This window comes from Giraffa tippelskirchi, chromosome 8, assembly GCF_054371585.1.
Source record: "Giraffa tippelskirchi isolate mGirTip1 chromosome 8, T2T-mGirTip1v1.2.pri, whole genome shotgun sequence".
NCBI classification, from domain to species: domain Eukaryota; kingdom Metazoa; phylum Chordata; class Mammalia; order Artiodactyla; family Giraffidae; genus Giraffa; species Giraffa tippelskirchi.
The window spans coordinates 75,867,690-75,884,614 of record NC_137282.1 but is presented as its reverse complement, the minus strand read 5'-3'; the positions used below and the strand labels follow the sequence as shown (position 1 = coordinate 75,884,614).

The 16,925-nt window shown below is 38.9% G+C and overlaps 1 protein-coding gene across 1 annotated transcript in view; it reads left to right on the top strand.

Moving 5' to 3' along the window:
- The first annotated feature begins 261 nt into the window (after positions 1 to 261).
- CSMD1 (CUB and Sushi multiple domains 1) overlaps positions 262 to 16,925 on the top strand; it is a 1,578,457-nt gene continuing 1,561,793 nt past the window's right edge. Inside the window, exon 1 of the mRNA XM_081517452.1 lies at positions 262 to 506. Within this exon, the coding sequence (XP_081373578.1) occupies positions 262 to 506 (245 nt within the window). The remainder of the gene's footprint in view (positions 507 to 16,925) is intronic.

Below are 16,925 nucleotides of genomic sequence, written 5' to 3'. Positions count from 1 at the left end.
AACGCTGCAATTTATCACTCAGCATTTGTGCACAAAGGATCACACAATACATCATTATAAAGACAGGCCAGAGAGTTCCCTGATGGTCTAACGGTTAGGATTCTGGGCTTCACTGCCAAGGCCCAAGTTGAATCCCTGGTTGGGAAACAGATCCTCCAAGACAGACAGCATGACCAAAAAAAAAAACAAAACAAAACAGAAAAATGGCCAAAATGGTTGGAAAGTTTTGAAAAGAATACCTTAAAGACAGGCAACGCTCATATGCTTTCTGGTGTGTGTTCTTTTCCAGGTCAGAACTGCGGGGGCTTAGTTCAGGGTCCCAATGGCACCATCGAGAGCCCCGGGTTCCCCCACGGCTACCCCAACTACGCCAACTGCACCTGGATCATCATCACGGGGGAGCGCAATCGGATACAGCTGTCCTTCCACACCTTTGCCCTGGAAGAGGACTTCGATATTCTGTCAGTGTATGATGGACAGCTCCAACAGGGCAATCTGAAAGTGAGGTAAGGTGTCGGCTGTTCCTGTTACAGATCAGGTGGCAATGTTTGACATACTCAGATTCTGAAACTTAACTGTGATTAGCATTTGAATTTAATGATCAGAAAGGAACATCTTAGTTACTATAAAGAAAAATTAAAGATTGGGGATGTGTGCACCGTGTTTTCAATCCCTAAAAGCACAACCTCTTACTGAAAGCAATCCCTGACTTCATTAATAGATACCAAGTTGTTCAAGATGGGTAAAACAGTGTTGCCAAGGTAATTTAACTACAGTTATAATACACCATTGTTATTAAGCAACTGTGGGTTGAGAGAAAAAGCACAAAGGTACATGTCTGAGTACAATTTGGAGAACAACAAAAGGAAGCTTGATATCTTCATAGAATATATTCACTACAAAGGATATAGGAGATGGGTGGGGTAAAAGCATGGAAAAATATTGTGCTCTGGAAAAATTTTGGTTTGCACCATCATAATATATCCCATTGCTCATTAGCTTTCTCTTTTGATATATGATTTTTCACTATGAAGAAAGAACAATATTTCCTGAGATGATTGTAAGTTATATTTTTAATTTATCACCAAGATTGCATCCGTACAATATATCCATCTTTTTTTTTTTTAATTTTGGCTACGGAATAAGGAATATCCATTTCAAAGACATTGGAATTTTTTAATATATTAATAAATATATAACACGAATGTATATGAATATCAACATATTAACTAGCTAGTCAATATGTTAAAAATAGATTATGACTACATTTCAAAATATTTTAATTGCATTTCTTTATGCATTTTCAGATATAAATCACCTTATAGTTTTTTTCTGATCCATCTCCAGTGTTACTGTCTGCTTTTCCAGTTGTCCTTTTTGATACTTACTGCATATGGCTATGGCACCCCACTCCAGTACTCTTGCTTGGAAAATCCCATGGACGGAGGAGCCTGGTAGGCTACAGTCCATGGGGTCGCTAAGAGTCGGACACGACTGAGCGACTTCACTTTCACTTTCCCTTTCATGCACTGGAGAAGGAAATGGCAACCCACTTCAGTATTCTTGCCTGGAGAATCCCAGGGATGGCGGAGCCTGGTGGGCTGCCGTCTATGGGGTCGCACAGAGTCGGACACGACTGGGGCGACTTAGCAGCAGCAGCAGCAGCAGCATATGGTTACCTCCTTTATGGATTCCTTAGCCAAGCTTGCTTGCCTTCTCTTTGTCAAGGATGCATGGGCCAGTGTGTTTGGACAAAGTATCTACATAGGCAGTACTTGTTAATTTGATGCAAGATTTCTTAATCTCTCTGATGCTCTTCCATTAGTTATGTCCTAGTTTTCATTCTACATAAATTATTCTATTAGGGAATAGTGCTATTTTGTAATAACCGGGAGAATTGTAATAAGAACTCCAAAAGAGTTGTGACAAAAAATAGATGATCCAGTTAACTCAAATATGAAGGCATATAACTCTGTGTTAAAAGTAATTCTTTCTCTTTTGATAATAAAACAAAGCCTATTGCATGTGGAAGTAAAAAATATTTCTCTGCGAGGAAGTGTGCCCAGCTCCTGCATGGTAACTCTCCCAGGAGTGGTCTCAGATGCAGCCAGATCGATCATCTGTTAGATGTGGTTTTTAATTTACTGTCCAGCTGAAAGCACTCCTGTTCTGAGAGAAAAACTGCAAATGATCTTCAAATCTATTATTTTAAAATATCCAAGGTCATTTTTATGCACCCTGTAGGTTCAGGCATTATTTGGGGTTGGGGCAGCAGTTTCCAAAGTAATTAAATAGTTAAATAAACATGTTGCTTACAAAACAAACAGCAACAAAAATTCTGTTAATATTTTCAATACCTATAACTCATAATTTCCATAATTCTATTCTATTCTAAATGAAATCTGTCGTAAACGTTAATTCGCTCAACGTTGATGTTGTTTAGTTGCTAAGTAGGGTTCAACTCTTTTGTGACCCTATGGACTGTAGCCACCAGTCTCCTCTATCCATGGGATTTCCCAGGCAAGAATACTGGAGTGGGTAGCCTTTCTCTTCTCCAAGAGATCTTACCAACCCAGGGATCGAACCCAGGTCTCCTGTATTGCAGGTGGATTCTTTATCAGCTGAGGCACAAGGGAAGCCCAAGAATACTGGAGTGGGTGGCCTATCCCTTCTCCAGCAGCTCTTCCTGACACAGGGATCAAACCCAGGTCTCCTGCATTGCAGGCATTCTTTACCATCTGAGCCACCAGGGAAGCCCAACCTGTCTTTAAACAATTTATTATTCCTTTAAGTTGTTAAGTTGATACTATGATCATTTTATATGTTAATGAACTTCCCTGGTGGCTCAGACCATAAAGTATCTGCCTGCAATGCAGGAGACATGGGTTCAGTCCCTGGGTTGGGAAGATTCCCCTGGATAAGGGAATGGCTACCCATTCCAGTATTCTTGCCTGGAGAATTCCATGGATAAAGGAGCCTGGTGGGCTACAGTCCACAGAGTCACAAAACTTTGGACATGGCTGAACAATTAACACTTACATGTTAATAACTATAAAGTTAAGGAAAAGGCATACATGCCATCTTCAGTTTTATAACAGGATCAGCAGTAGAAATATTAAGGTTAGAATAGTTAGATTCATTGTATTTTATCCTGAGGTACTTTATCAATATTGGTGAGTTATATGTGTGAATCTTGATTCTTACTCACTTAGATGTTTTAACCAGAGAAAGTAAGGAAGGCTGATAAGAAAGAAATTGCTTGGGTTTGTATAAATTACTCAGTTACTTTTAAGTTTTAGTTTGAGATGAATAACAAGTCACAATTCTATATGTTTCTTGTCCTTACAGTAAGGAAGATGTTTTTGTCTTTCTATTAAATGATTTAATTTTTCCTCTGAACTCCACACTCAGAATGCCTCTTTGAGTGGACATCCTAATAGTACTTTACAACTCTTTTGGGCATGGAAGTGACCATTTTAGGTGTCCTAACAAATTCCCAAAACATATAAGAAACAGAATTCCAATAATAACTGCCAAGCACTATGCTGTGTGCTATGCTTAGTCGCTCAGTCATGTCCGACTCTTTGCGACCCTATGGACTGCAGCCTACCAGGCTCCTCTGTCCATGAGGATTCTCCAGGCAAGTATACTGGGGTGGGTTGCCATGCCCCATGGGTCTTTCCAAATATAAAATTTGAATCAAGAATGATGTGAAATAAGAAACAAATAATGTTGTAAAGTAGGAAAAATAATGATGTGAAATAGAAAATGTTCTCATTATTAAGGCAAATATGTGAGCTGGTTGCAGTATTTCAACATTAGTTGATGGACAAAGCAGTTGTATAATAGTAATATTGAAATCTAATTAATAAGGTTGAGGTGGAGACTCTAATGCTGTTTGTTTCCCATTGTATCTTGGAACAGTTGTTTATTTCTCAAATACAATTAAATCACAACACAGAGCATCTCTGGAATTCAAACAAAGGGCACCTTTGTGAGAGACTTGGTGTGCGAGCTGCCGATTCACTCAGTTGTCAGGAAAGTTACCCCATAGATCTGTCATGGTCTCTGGTTGTGTTACTTCTGTACAAACACTGTTTTTAGCAGCTCAAAATGTGCACTAACGAAAATTGACAGTTGTATAATATTAAACAACTTGATCATTTGATTATAAAGAAATGTATTTTGTGCAAATACAATAGATAAACTTTTTTATATGAATTACATAAGATTTAGGTGTAATCCTCAGCTAACAAACTGAATCTGAGGCTAAGAATTACTCATGTTTATGTTGTAACTTGAAATTTAGTAAGAATATATGATTTACCCTATGTAAAAAAAAAAAAAAAACCTTTAAACAAAGCAATAGTGTAGAGTGTATGTGAAACAAACTCATGTATGATTTATATACCCATCAATAAATCAACTTTTAGTATGTGGCTATTGAGCATTAAATGAAGACTTCTTGTGAGCACAAAAGAAATGAAAAATTAGAAATAGAAATCTGTTCTTAGGTTATCTAGAATTAAAACCTTAGTTACTCACTGTTTTTTAATTAATTTTTATGGGAGTATAGTTGATTTACAATGTTATATTAGTAAAGTGAATCAGTTATGCATATGTACATATCTACTATTTTTTAGATTCCATTCCTATAAAAGTCATTATAGAGTATTCCTTGGCGTATACTTTGCTTCCCTTTTGGCTCAGACGGTAAAGAATCTGCCTGCAATGTGGGAGACCTGGATTTGATCCCTGGGCTGGGAAGGTTCCCTGGAGGAGGAAATGTCAACCCACTCCAATATTCTTGTCTAGAGAATCCCACGGACAGAGGAGTCTGGCAAGCTGTAGTCCATGGGGTCGCAAAGAGTTGGACATGACTGAGCGACTAAACACAGCACAGCATTTCACATATAGTAGCACATACATGTTAATCACAGTCTCCCAATTTGTCTCTCCCCGCCCCCTTTTCTTTCTTTGTAACAATAAGTTTGTTTTCTACATCTCTGGCTCTAATTCTGTATTGTAAATAGATTCACATGTACTATTTTCTTTTTGTAGATTCCACATATAAGTGATATACAGTATTTGTCTTTCTCTGGCTTACTGTACTCAATATGACAATCTCTTAAGTCCATAAATGCCACTGCAAATGGCATTATTTTGTTCTTTGTTTACAGTTGAGTAATATGTTATTGTGTGTGAATATATATATATATATATTCACATCGTATTTACCCATTCCTCTATGGATGGATATTTAGGTTGCTTCCATGTCCTGGTTATCGTGAATAGTGTTGCTGAGAAACATCAGGGTACATGTACCTTTTCAAATTATGTTTGTTTGTTTGTTTTTTTAACAGATATGCCCAGGAGTAGGACTGCTGAATTATATGGTAGCTCTATTTTTGGTTTTGAAGGAACCTACATACTGTCCTCCATAGTGGCTGTATCAGTTTACATTCCTCCAATAGTGTAGGAGGGTTACCTTTTCTCTACACCTTCTCTAGCATTTGTTGTTTGTAGATTATTTGATGATGACAGTGCTGACTAGTGTGAGGTGACACCTCATTGAAGTTTTGATTTGAATTTCTCCAATAATTAGTGATATTGAGCACCTTTTCTTGTGCCTCTTGGCCATCTGTATGTCTTCTTTAGAGAAATGTCTATTTATATCTTCAGACCATTTTTTGATTTTTTTTTTTTTTTTTTTCAAATATTGAGCTTCATTAGCTGTTTTAACATTTTGGAAGTTAACTCGTCTTTAGTCACTTAATTTGCAAATATTTTCTTCCATTCTGTGTGTTGCCTTTTCATTTTGTTTATGATTTCCTTTGCTGTGCAAAAACTTTAAGTTTAATTAGGTCCAATTTGTTTGTTTTTATTTTCATTACTGTAGGAGGTGGATCAAAAAAGATCTTACTGTGATTTATGTCAGAGAGTGTTCTGCCTATATCTTCCTCTTAGAGATTTATAGTATCTGGTCTTATTTTTCAGCCTTTAATCCATTTTGAGTTTATTTTCTGTATGATGTTAGAGAAAGCTCTAATTTCATTCTTTTACATGTAGCTGTCCAGTTTTCCCAGCACCACCTATTGAAGAGACTTTTTTCTCCATTTTATACTCTTGCCTCCTTTTGGTAGATTAATTGACCATAGGTGAGTGGGTTTATCTCCGGCCTTTCTCTCCTGTTCCATTGATCTATATTTCTGTTTTTGTGCCCTCACTGTTTTTTTATGAGCTGTCATATTACTGCTATTTTTTAAATCTCTCGGCATATCGACTCTTTAGTTTCTCTTGATTCTCAAATCTCCATGGAAGTCCCATCAGGTAGTCATAAAACCCCAAACATTTTATTTTGCAGTATCTCTCTTTAAACCACAGCCTGTTTTTATCCTCACAGAAAATGCTCCATGAAGGCCCTGTCCTGTCCACGGCTGACCTTACACAGGGGTTGACCGATATATTGAGACAATGGCACGAGGCCCCAGGCTCACCCCCTCTAATCCTGAAATGGTTGCTGTGCTCCTGTCTGCATTCTATGTCGGCAGTAAGAAGAACACTCTAGTCAACGTGACCCTGATATTAAAGGAACCCCCCAATCTGACCCCAAACTATTAAATATGTCTGCCCTCCAATCTCTTTCATGTTTCCCCTGAAGTCTTTCAGTCCACTCTGGCTGTTGTAACAGGATATGCCATGGAATGGGCGGTTTAATAACAATGGACATTTATTCCCCATAGTTCTGGAGGCAAAAAGTTCAAGATTAAGTTGCCAGCAAATTTTGTGTCCAGCGAGGGCCTGTTTCTTTGTTCATAGGGGCTATCTGTGTCTGCTCGCAATGTCTTCAGGTGGTAAAAAGGGCTGGGGAACTCTCCATGGTCTCTCATAGAAGAATGCTAATCATATTCATGAGGACTCCACCCTCCCTGGTGTTAGTCGTTCAGTTGTGAATGACTCTTTGAAATCCATGGACTGTAACCGGCCAGGCTCCTCTGTCCATGGGATTTCCCAGGCAAGAATACTGGAGTGGTAGCCATTCCCTTCTCCAGGGGATCTTCCTGACCCAGGGATCGAACCTGGCTCTCCTCTATTGCAGGCAGATTCTTTACCATCTGAGTCACCAGGGAAGTCCCCCACCCTTCTGAGAAGCACCCCACACTCCCTAATCACTAATCGCTTCCTAAAGCCCCCACCTTCAAATGCCAGCACATTAAGGGTTAGAATTTCAACCTGTGAATTTGTGGGGGGCGGGGGGAGAACAGATGTTCAGTCTATGAGTATATTTTAGGGGACATATTTAGTTAAATGGGTCTATGAGTTATTCCTTGCTCTGACCTTGTAAGGAAATATAATATACTACAATATTCCTCATCTTTCACTCTGCTTGCCCAAGTTATATTCAACTTTCAAAACCAATTGCATATTATATTTATTAATATTTCACAAAATTGTCCATGTGCATCCCAAGTTAAAAAATGACACTCCCTCCAACAAGTCTTTTTTTTTTTTATTCTGAATGCCTTTAGCATTTGCTACTAACATAGACCTTGAATCATGTACTCCTTTGAAATTACAGTATCTCTGATGTTGCCTTTGTTGAAAGTTGTATATATCTTTGTGTTCTAATACGGCAAATAAAACATACATCCTCCAAGGCCAAGAACTGTGCTGTGACTCTCTTCTTTGGGGACAACAGATACGTCAGTTAAAAATAGTCAATAAATCTTCACGGAGCAATTTTGATTTAAGCTATTCCCAATTCAGGACCACCCCTCACTGAACTCTGTGTGTCTAACCCAACATGACTTAAATATAACTCTCTCCTCTAGGTGAACATAGAAACAGTTATATCTTGTAGACCTTCTCTAAATTTGAAGTTGTATTTCAACTTGTCCCCAAATCTAAAATAATTGCAATTGACATCAATTTCCAAATGTGATAACATTATAATATCAAACTTGGAAAATAAATCCCATTATAACCTCAAAAAGTGAATACAAGTGGACATATGAAGGAGTACTGTGCCATGCAGAAGTGAAAAATCAGCATATATATTCCATGATTATTACAAGTCCTAGGAAAATAGCTGTGGCAGACATCTTTGCTCTATCTTCCTCTCACTTTTACAGGATTACCCCTAATTTTCTGCAGTGATGGTGATGAAGAGGTAAGAGATGATTGTGATAAGGCTGTAAAAGTCAGGAAATCAGGACTGGGTGATGCTGAGGTATCAGTCTTGTTTTGTTTTTTCAAAGAAATGTGGTCGAATGTATTACCGAAGAAATTTGTATAATATTAACTGTATCTGGTGATGTTTAGAACTTGAGAGCTTTTAAGGGCTAATAACGGGGTTCGGTCGCATTTGGATTAAATTAGGCTAGAGGCCCAGCAGTGTCGAAATTCCACCCTACTCTCCCCCATTGTCATTATGAGGTCCTAGGGAGCCATTCACAGACCCATAGTCAGATAAAAATCAAAGCATCATTTATTTTTAGCTTGACTTGTGACTAATGTCCCATGTAAGACTCTGAGAAGCATAGAATGAAAAAATAGGATAAAAGCTTCTGGAGTATCGTATTCATACCAAAGACATCTTACCATCTAACTGCATGCGGCCAGCCACATGGTCAGGGACTAGAAGGGACGGGGCAGCGCCATCAGACCAGCGCATGGTGAGGGAGGGCCCTGGGGAGACGGCCTTCCACCCTGTGTGAGGCAGCAGAAGTGCCCACTCCGCGGGGTGGACATCTCAGGCTGGCAGAGCGCAGCGGCCCCACCGGTGCTTAGGGATCCAATCAAACAGGCCCTCCTGTCCGAGAGGGGGCGCTGCAGAGAGGCCGTGGGGGACAACGGCAGTGTTCCTTCCTATCCTACAAACCTATCACGTTTCTATGAGTCTGTGAATCTGTCCGCCACGGTCAGTATTCTTGGTACATATTGTAGGACGGTGAAAATAAAAATCATTTCATACAGCTTCCAAATTCCCTTCCTGAGCATATGCTTTAAGTTAACAACTTATGGGCAAGATAAATGTCATTGGGTAAGGTTGAGTCCATTGATTCATTTTTTTTTAAGTTGGTTGTCTGCAGCTGGCTAATGTTGAAGAGAAGACCAGTTGGAGAGAAGATCAGAGATTCAAGGATCCAACTGAGATCTAAACATATATTTCTATTTGCATTTATATAAAAATATGTACTTGTATGCTTCCCAGGTGGCACTAGTAGTAAAGAACCTGCCTGCCAATGCAGGAGACATAAGAGACACAGGTTCGATCCTTAGTTTGGGAAGATACCCTGGAGGAGGGCATGGCACCACACTCCACTATTCTTGCCTGGAGAATACCATGGACAGAGAAGCCTGGCAGGCTACAGTCCATAGGGTCGCAAAGAGTCAGACATGACTGAGGCGACTTAACATGCATGCACACATGTAGTTGTATATAATCCTCTCAGCTGATTTTAATGTGCAACAACTGGTTAAAAACTGCGTGTATTTTTTCGTAAGACTCATATTTATTAACAGAAAATGACTAAACTGCTAATAATGAGAAATTCTGGAAATAAAATATGAAGCATTTAAGGGAGATAGGCAGAAATATGTTTGCAAAACTACAAGCAAGTTTTAACATGCATTTGAATTCTGTTCACTACTATCCATGCTGCAGTGGTGTTTTTACATGAGCCAAAATGGATGGTTTATTTCATTTTCCTGGTCATTTTGGAAGTAGCAAATCATATTAATATGGACAACTGAGTTTTCTGAGTAATCATGAATATATATGTGGGGAAAATATTTCCCAACCCCCCAAATACTAGGAGAGATTTCTTATATAAATGTAGACATATGGAAAGGCATTCAGAGTTACAGAAAGAGGGTGAAAGGATAAGAAGACTAACAGTTAACTTGCAACAGGACCCCGTTTTTATTTTTTTTTCAGGACCCTGTTTTTAGCAGACAAATCTATTTTGAGGACTTGACCACAGAAACATGAAAGTAGACATAGTTTTATAAAATACAAAATCTTGTCTTCACTGCTTAAAACAAAATTAACATGTTGGACCATCAATTTAAATATTAATATGTAATGATAAAAATACTAACAAGAACAACTTCAGTACACATAACTTAGAAGTTATGGAGAAAAATGACTGAAGAATTGGACTTCCTGAAATTTAAAATCCAAAAACCAAACGGAGAAAAAGAATTTACAATAGTATGAAACACAAGAGACTGTTTTCTTAATTTATGAGATGTACTCCTGGAACTATAAGGAATGAAATAAATCCTTTAATTGAAAACCAGGTAAAAATATGAAGAAGAAGTTCAAATATAAGCCATCCATGGTAATAAGTACACCTAAAGCAAATTAAAACAATAGTGCAATATAATATCTCACTACACTGAATGGCAAAACTTAAAAACTTTGATAACTCAGAGTTTTTGACATAGTTAGACAAATGCCTTTATATCCTGTTGGTAAACTTATGAATTGCAGCAGTTACTTTTGGACAGAAATTTTAAAATTTCTCTCAAATTTAAAAACTATGTATTAATGTAAGCTGTCTCCTGCAGCAAGGCTATGCTATGTGAGAATTTATTATACAAAACTACCATGAAATACACATGGAATGAAATGCCTATGAGTGCATTTTGATAGTATTAATAACAAACTCAAAAACACAATTTTTTAATTTTATAAGAGTATTTATCTTTATATATAGAGCATGGTTAGAGGATGCATGTGTTACAATGTACTATGAAAAAATAATAAATGAGATCTTTATTTGCTGACATGATATTTCTCACTATGTTCTTCCCTGGTGGCTCAGCTGGTAAAGAATCTGCCTGCAATGCAGGAGACCTGGTTTCAATCCCTGGGTTGGGAAGATCCTCTGGAGAAGGGATCAGTTACCCACTCCAGTATTCTGACCTGAAGAATTCCATGGACTATAGTCAGACATGACTGAGTGACTTTCACTATGTGTTACACTTATAAATTATAGCAGGATCAGTGTTCAGTTACTCTCAATATTTTATTTTCTTGAATAAGTGACATGTAATATCTCATAAAACACCATCTGGAATTATGGATACTGGCGGGACCCAGGGTATCCCTTCCTTATATATATATATTCAATAATTGGAGCACATGGTAGTGGTTGCAAGGATGCGGTCAGAAGGAGAATAAGGGCATCTATCCAGCCTGAGGGCTCCCTGAGGGCTGCCTTCCAGCCATTGTCATTTTAATCAGGATAAAATGCTGCCTTAATCCAGAAAAAGTATGGCTCTCATGGTGTTCAAGGCAGGCTAGGAGTAGGGGAGGTTTTGTCTACCGTTGTTGCTTTTTTCTCTTTTTTCAGAATTGAGATGCAGTTGATGTACAATATTATATGACTTTCAGGCATACATCAGAGCAATTAAGAATTTTTTAAAATTATATACTCCATTGATAATTATTATAAACTTGGCTATATTCCTTGTGTTATACAATATATCTTTGCAGCTCATTTATTGTATAAACAGTAGTTTGTACAGTATTAACCACTAGTTTCGTTTCTCTGAGTCTGTTTCCATTTTGTTATATTCATTCTTATATTCATGTTTTGTTTTTTTTTATAGTTTAGATACCACACACCAGTGAAGACATACAGTATTCGTCTTTCTCTGTCTGACATTACATTATGCATACTGCCGTACAGGTCCATCCACGTTGCTGCAAATGGCAAAAATTCATTCCTTTTTATGGCTGAGTTGTTTTCTAATATATACATATACTACATCTTGCCTATCCATTCATCTGTCAATGGGCACTTGGGTTGCTTCTGTGTCTTGTAAAAAATGATGCTGTGAATGTTGTGATGTGTGTATCTATTTGAATTAGCATTTGGGTGTTTTTTACTTTTGTAAGTAAGTGTGCTCTGCCTCAGGACTTCTTATGGAGACAATTATCTCTATGCCTATGAGTATCTCTATCTTAATGTTTTTTTTTCCCCTCTCTCTCATATATATATATATAAGCAATCTTATGCCAAATGAAACATTTGGTAATGGTCTAGAGGCATCCTTCTTTGACACAATTGGGTGGCAGTCCACTGGGTATGGAGGAGTACATGCTGATGGATGCCCTAAAACACAGGATAGCCACATGTGACAGAGGATTGTCTGCCCAGTTCAGTTCAGTTCAGTTGCTCAGTCTTGTGTGACTCTTTGTGACCCCATGGACCACAGCATGCCAGGCCTCCCTGTCCATCACCAACTCCCAGAGTTTACTCAAACTCATGTCCATTGAGTTGGTGATGCCATCCAACCATCTCATCCTCTGTTGTCCCCTTCTCCTCCTGCCCTCAATCTTTCCCAGCATCAGGGTCTTTTCCAATGAGTCAACTCTTCGCATGAGGTGGCCAAAATATTGGAGTTTCAGCTTCAACATCAGTCCTTCCAATGAACACCCGGGACTGATTTCCTTTAGGATGGACTGTTTGGATCTCCTTGCAGTCCAAGGGACTCTCAAGAGTCTTCTCCAACACCACAGTTTAAAGGCATCATTTTTTCAACGCTCAGCTTTATAATCCAACTCTCACATCCATACATGACTACTGGAAAAACTATAGTCTTGATTAGATGGACCTTTGTTGGCAAAGTAATGTCTCTGCTTTTTAATATGCTATCTAGGCTGGTCATAACTTTCCTTCCAAGGAGGATGTGTCTTTTAATTTCACTGCTGCAGTCACCATCTTCAGTGATTTTGGAGCCCCAAAAAATAAAGTCAGCCACTGTTTCCACTGTTTCCACTGTTTCCCCATCTATTTGCCATGAAGTGATGGGATCGGATGCCATGGTCTTAGTTTTCTGAATGTTGAGCTTTAAGTCAACTTTTTCACTCTCTTCTTTCACTTTCATCAAGAGGCTCTTTAGTTCTTCTTCACTTTCTGACAAAAGGGTGGTGCCATCTGCATATCTGAGGTTATTGATATTTCTCCCAGCAATCTTGATTCCAGCTTGTGCTTCCTCCAGTCCAGCATTTCTCATGATGTACTCTGCATATAAGTTAAATAAGCAGGGTGACAATATACAGCCTTGACGTACTCCTTTCTTGATTTGGAACCAGTCTGTCGTCCCGTGTTCAGTTCTAACTATTGCTTCCTGACCTGCATACAGATTTCTCAAGAGGCAGGTCAGGTGGTCTGGTATTCCCATCTCTTTCAGAATTTTCCACAGTTTCTTGTGATCCACACAGTCAAAGGCTTTGGCATATTCAATAAAGCAGAAATAGATGTTTTTTCTGGAACTCTCTACTTTTTTGATGATCCAGTGGATGTTGGCAATTTGATCTCTGGTTCCTTTGCCTTTTCTAAAACCAGTTTGAATATCTGGAAGTTCACAGATCACATACTATTGAAGCCTGGCTTGGAGAATTTTGAGCATTACTTTGCTAGCGTGTGAGATGAGTGCAATTGTGCAGTAGTTTGAGCATTCTTTGGCATTGCCTTTCTTTGGGATTGGAATGAAAATTGACCTTTTCCTGTCCTGTGGCCACTGCTGAGTTTTCCAAATTTGCTGGCATTTGAGTGTATCACTGTCACAGCATATTCTTTTAGGATTTGAAATAGCTCAACTGGGATTGTCTGCTATGAAATGTCAAAAATGCTGAGGATGAAAACTCCTGATCTGATGCAATAAACCATCTGTATAGGACCATCTGCGGCTGTAACCATCTATATCTGCAGGTCTACCTCTACATGTCTCTCTATATTTTTTCTTTATGCAGAGGCCCAAGCTGAAAGAGGTAAATGAGAACACTCTAAACTGACAATTCTATCTTTGCATGTGGACGTAACCAGGCATATGGGCTGACTGAAATGAACAGAAATGAGGGGTCTTTTGTAGGACTGTGTCCGCAAGGAAGTGGGATTTTTAACATACCGTTGTTCAGTTGCTGAGTTGTGCCCAACTCTTTGAGACCCCATGAATTACAGAATGCCAGGCTTCCATGTCCTTCACTATCCTGGAGTTTTCTTGAATTCCTGTCCATTGAGTCAGTGATGCCATCCAACCATCTTATTCTCTGTCACCGCCTTCTCTCCTGCCCTCAGTCTTTCCCAGCATCAGGGTGTCTTCCAGTGAGTCGGCTCTTCACATCAAATGGCAAAATATAGGAGTTTCAGCTTCAACATCAGTCCTTCCAGTAAATATTCAGGATTGATTTCCTTTAGAATTGACTGGTTTGATCTCCTTGCAGTTCAAGGGAGTGTGAAGAGTCTTCTTCAGCACCATAATTTGAAAGCATCAGTTCTTTGGTACTCAGCCTTCTTTACCGTCCACCATAAAGGCATCATCTAATTTCACCAAGAATCATCGTCACCTTATGTCTGAAAAGGAAATAAAATTGTTATTATTATTTCAGTCTTTGGTTTCTGGGAAAAGGAACATAACGGTGTCCAAAAGTCAGTAAGATATTAATTGACTTTTATTATTGTACATGATAGTGAATCTGCAAAGTGTTTGTTCAAACGGCTTACTGGGAAGCCATCCATCGTAAAGAGCAAGCAGGAGCTATAAATAACCAGGTTTCTTAGAATTTACAAGATTTTAAATGAATTTTAGGTGGATGCCTGTTGCCAAAATCCTGGCCTTTATTCTCCAGTGCTGAATAGAAACACAGAGACAGAGTTTGGGGTGAAGTAGAAGAGTAGCTTTTATTGCTTTGCCAGGCAAAGGGGGGCACAGTGGGCTCATGCCCTGAAGATCAGGTGACCCACCCTGGTGGAGTTCGTGAGGTTTAGTGTTCGAGGAACGGGGCATGATCAGCTCATGGACAGTTCTTGGATTGGTTGGCATCAAGGTGAAGTTTTAAGCATCATCAACCTTCTAGTTTCAACCAGTTGAGGGTCTGTGCTCTTGTGGTCAGAAGGTTTCATCTAGAGGTGGTGGTAGGCTTCCTGTAAAAACAACTTAGGAATGTGTGTCAGACCTTCATCTGTATCTTTCAGGAAACTGGAAATTGGGTGATTCTGTTATGTGGCAGAATTATAGTCTAAATTTTTACCAGTTCTTTAGCCCAACAGCGATTCTTTGTTTTTGCATCTTCACATTCCCCAATCATTAACTCTTGAGTCAGCATTTTACTTCAGAAGATACGGACACAGGGGCTTGTGCATGGCTTCATGACCAGATCTGTAGTTGAATGATTTTTACATTTAAAATATACTTTCCCCCCCACTTGCCCCTCTTAGATGTTTAGGTAGCAAAACCTTTGCTGATTTCTGCTTATACCCCCATCCAACACTTAGAATACAGTAAACCAATTCATTTTGATTGAATACATGTACATTAGTTGTTTCTAAAGTAATTTTAAAGGAACGAAGTCTATATACAAAAATATATTATGCGTTTTTAATTCACAACATTGAAAAAGCAGAATAGGATATTACTTAGAACTTAAAATAAGTATTTCCTTTACTATAGTAAACACAGTCACCCTCCCTGTGCATATAAGTGCGATTGACTTTGTATCTGAATGTACTGAAATATGGGGCTTCCCAGGTGGCGCTAGTGGTAAAGAATCTGCCTGCTGATGCAGCAGATAGGAGAGATTTGGTTCGATCCCTGGATCAAGAAGATCTCCTGGAGGAGAGCATGACAACCCACTCCAGTATTCTTGCCTAGGGAATCTCATGGACAGAGGAGTCTGGTGGGCTACAGTCTGTAGGATCGCAAAGAGTCGGACACGACTGAAGCGACTTAGGACAGATGCACATACTGAAATACAATCAAAAGGCAAATATATATCTTAGAAGCCTTCTCCCAACCTTTAAAATATTACTGTTATCCTGGAGTAATCTTGATATTTACACATGATGAATTTGTGCATTTAACTAGCCAAAAGTATTATGTATGAAAATTGTATAAGTGATTAAGAGTGTTTACAGTTTAGAAGCCTCTAAATTTAGTACATTCTTTCAAATAAGGTTACTAGGAGCAGAACTATTGGCCCCTCTTTCTGAACCTCAATTTTATATGTCCCTTGGCTTACCTCTTAGAACCTTAAGTATTAACTCAAGCAGGGTTCAGAAACTTGCTAATAGATTCCAGGTGGCAGATACAAGTGCATAAAACCTTCAAAGCCTTTCTTTAGTTCATCCTTGCCCTGAAGGATGAGCCAGCTTGGGGAGGGTCCTTAAGTGAGTGGGAAATAAAATCTGCCCATGTGAACTTCCTCAGAAGGTTGCAGAGCTCTCCCCTCCCAACCTTGGCCCCCTAGGTCACCGACCCTAAATGGATTTCCTTGGCTTCATGCCGGGGAGCCAGCTCTTGTTGGTCTCTGTCTTACAATCAGTGGAAAATCAGACAATTTTCTCTGTGAACCTTACCCTTAGTACATTTTCCCAAGCTCCAGGATTGTATTGATCCCACAGTAAACCCTCAAACGGAAGATGTAGGGTCATGGCTATAGTTAGACTATACTACTCACTACCGTATACTTTATCACTGACATCTGTTACTTCTATTTTAGAAATCACTAGTATAAACCAAAATCTATATAGCTGGCTCCCTGCTTCAAGGAAACAGTGCCCCCCTCCCACCATAAACAGGGAGTGTGTTCTACTTGAGAGAGAGAATCGGAGTGATCAGGAAAGAATACCAGTGAATGTTTCATATAACCTATCACATTTCAGCCCAAACAGGAGAACTGAGATAAACAAAACCAGGGCCTCCCAAAAGTTTCTCACAGTGTTTTCTTTGAAGGAGACAGCATGTCAGTTTCTCATAGGTGTTCTTGGACCCTCTGTGGCTATTTCTGTTCTCATTATATCACATCTTATAGATCCATGATCAGTCCATTGAAAAATGTACCGAGCTCGTCTTGGATATGATAAGGTGCATTCACCAGCATATTTTTTTGCTTACCTTTAAAGGTTTTC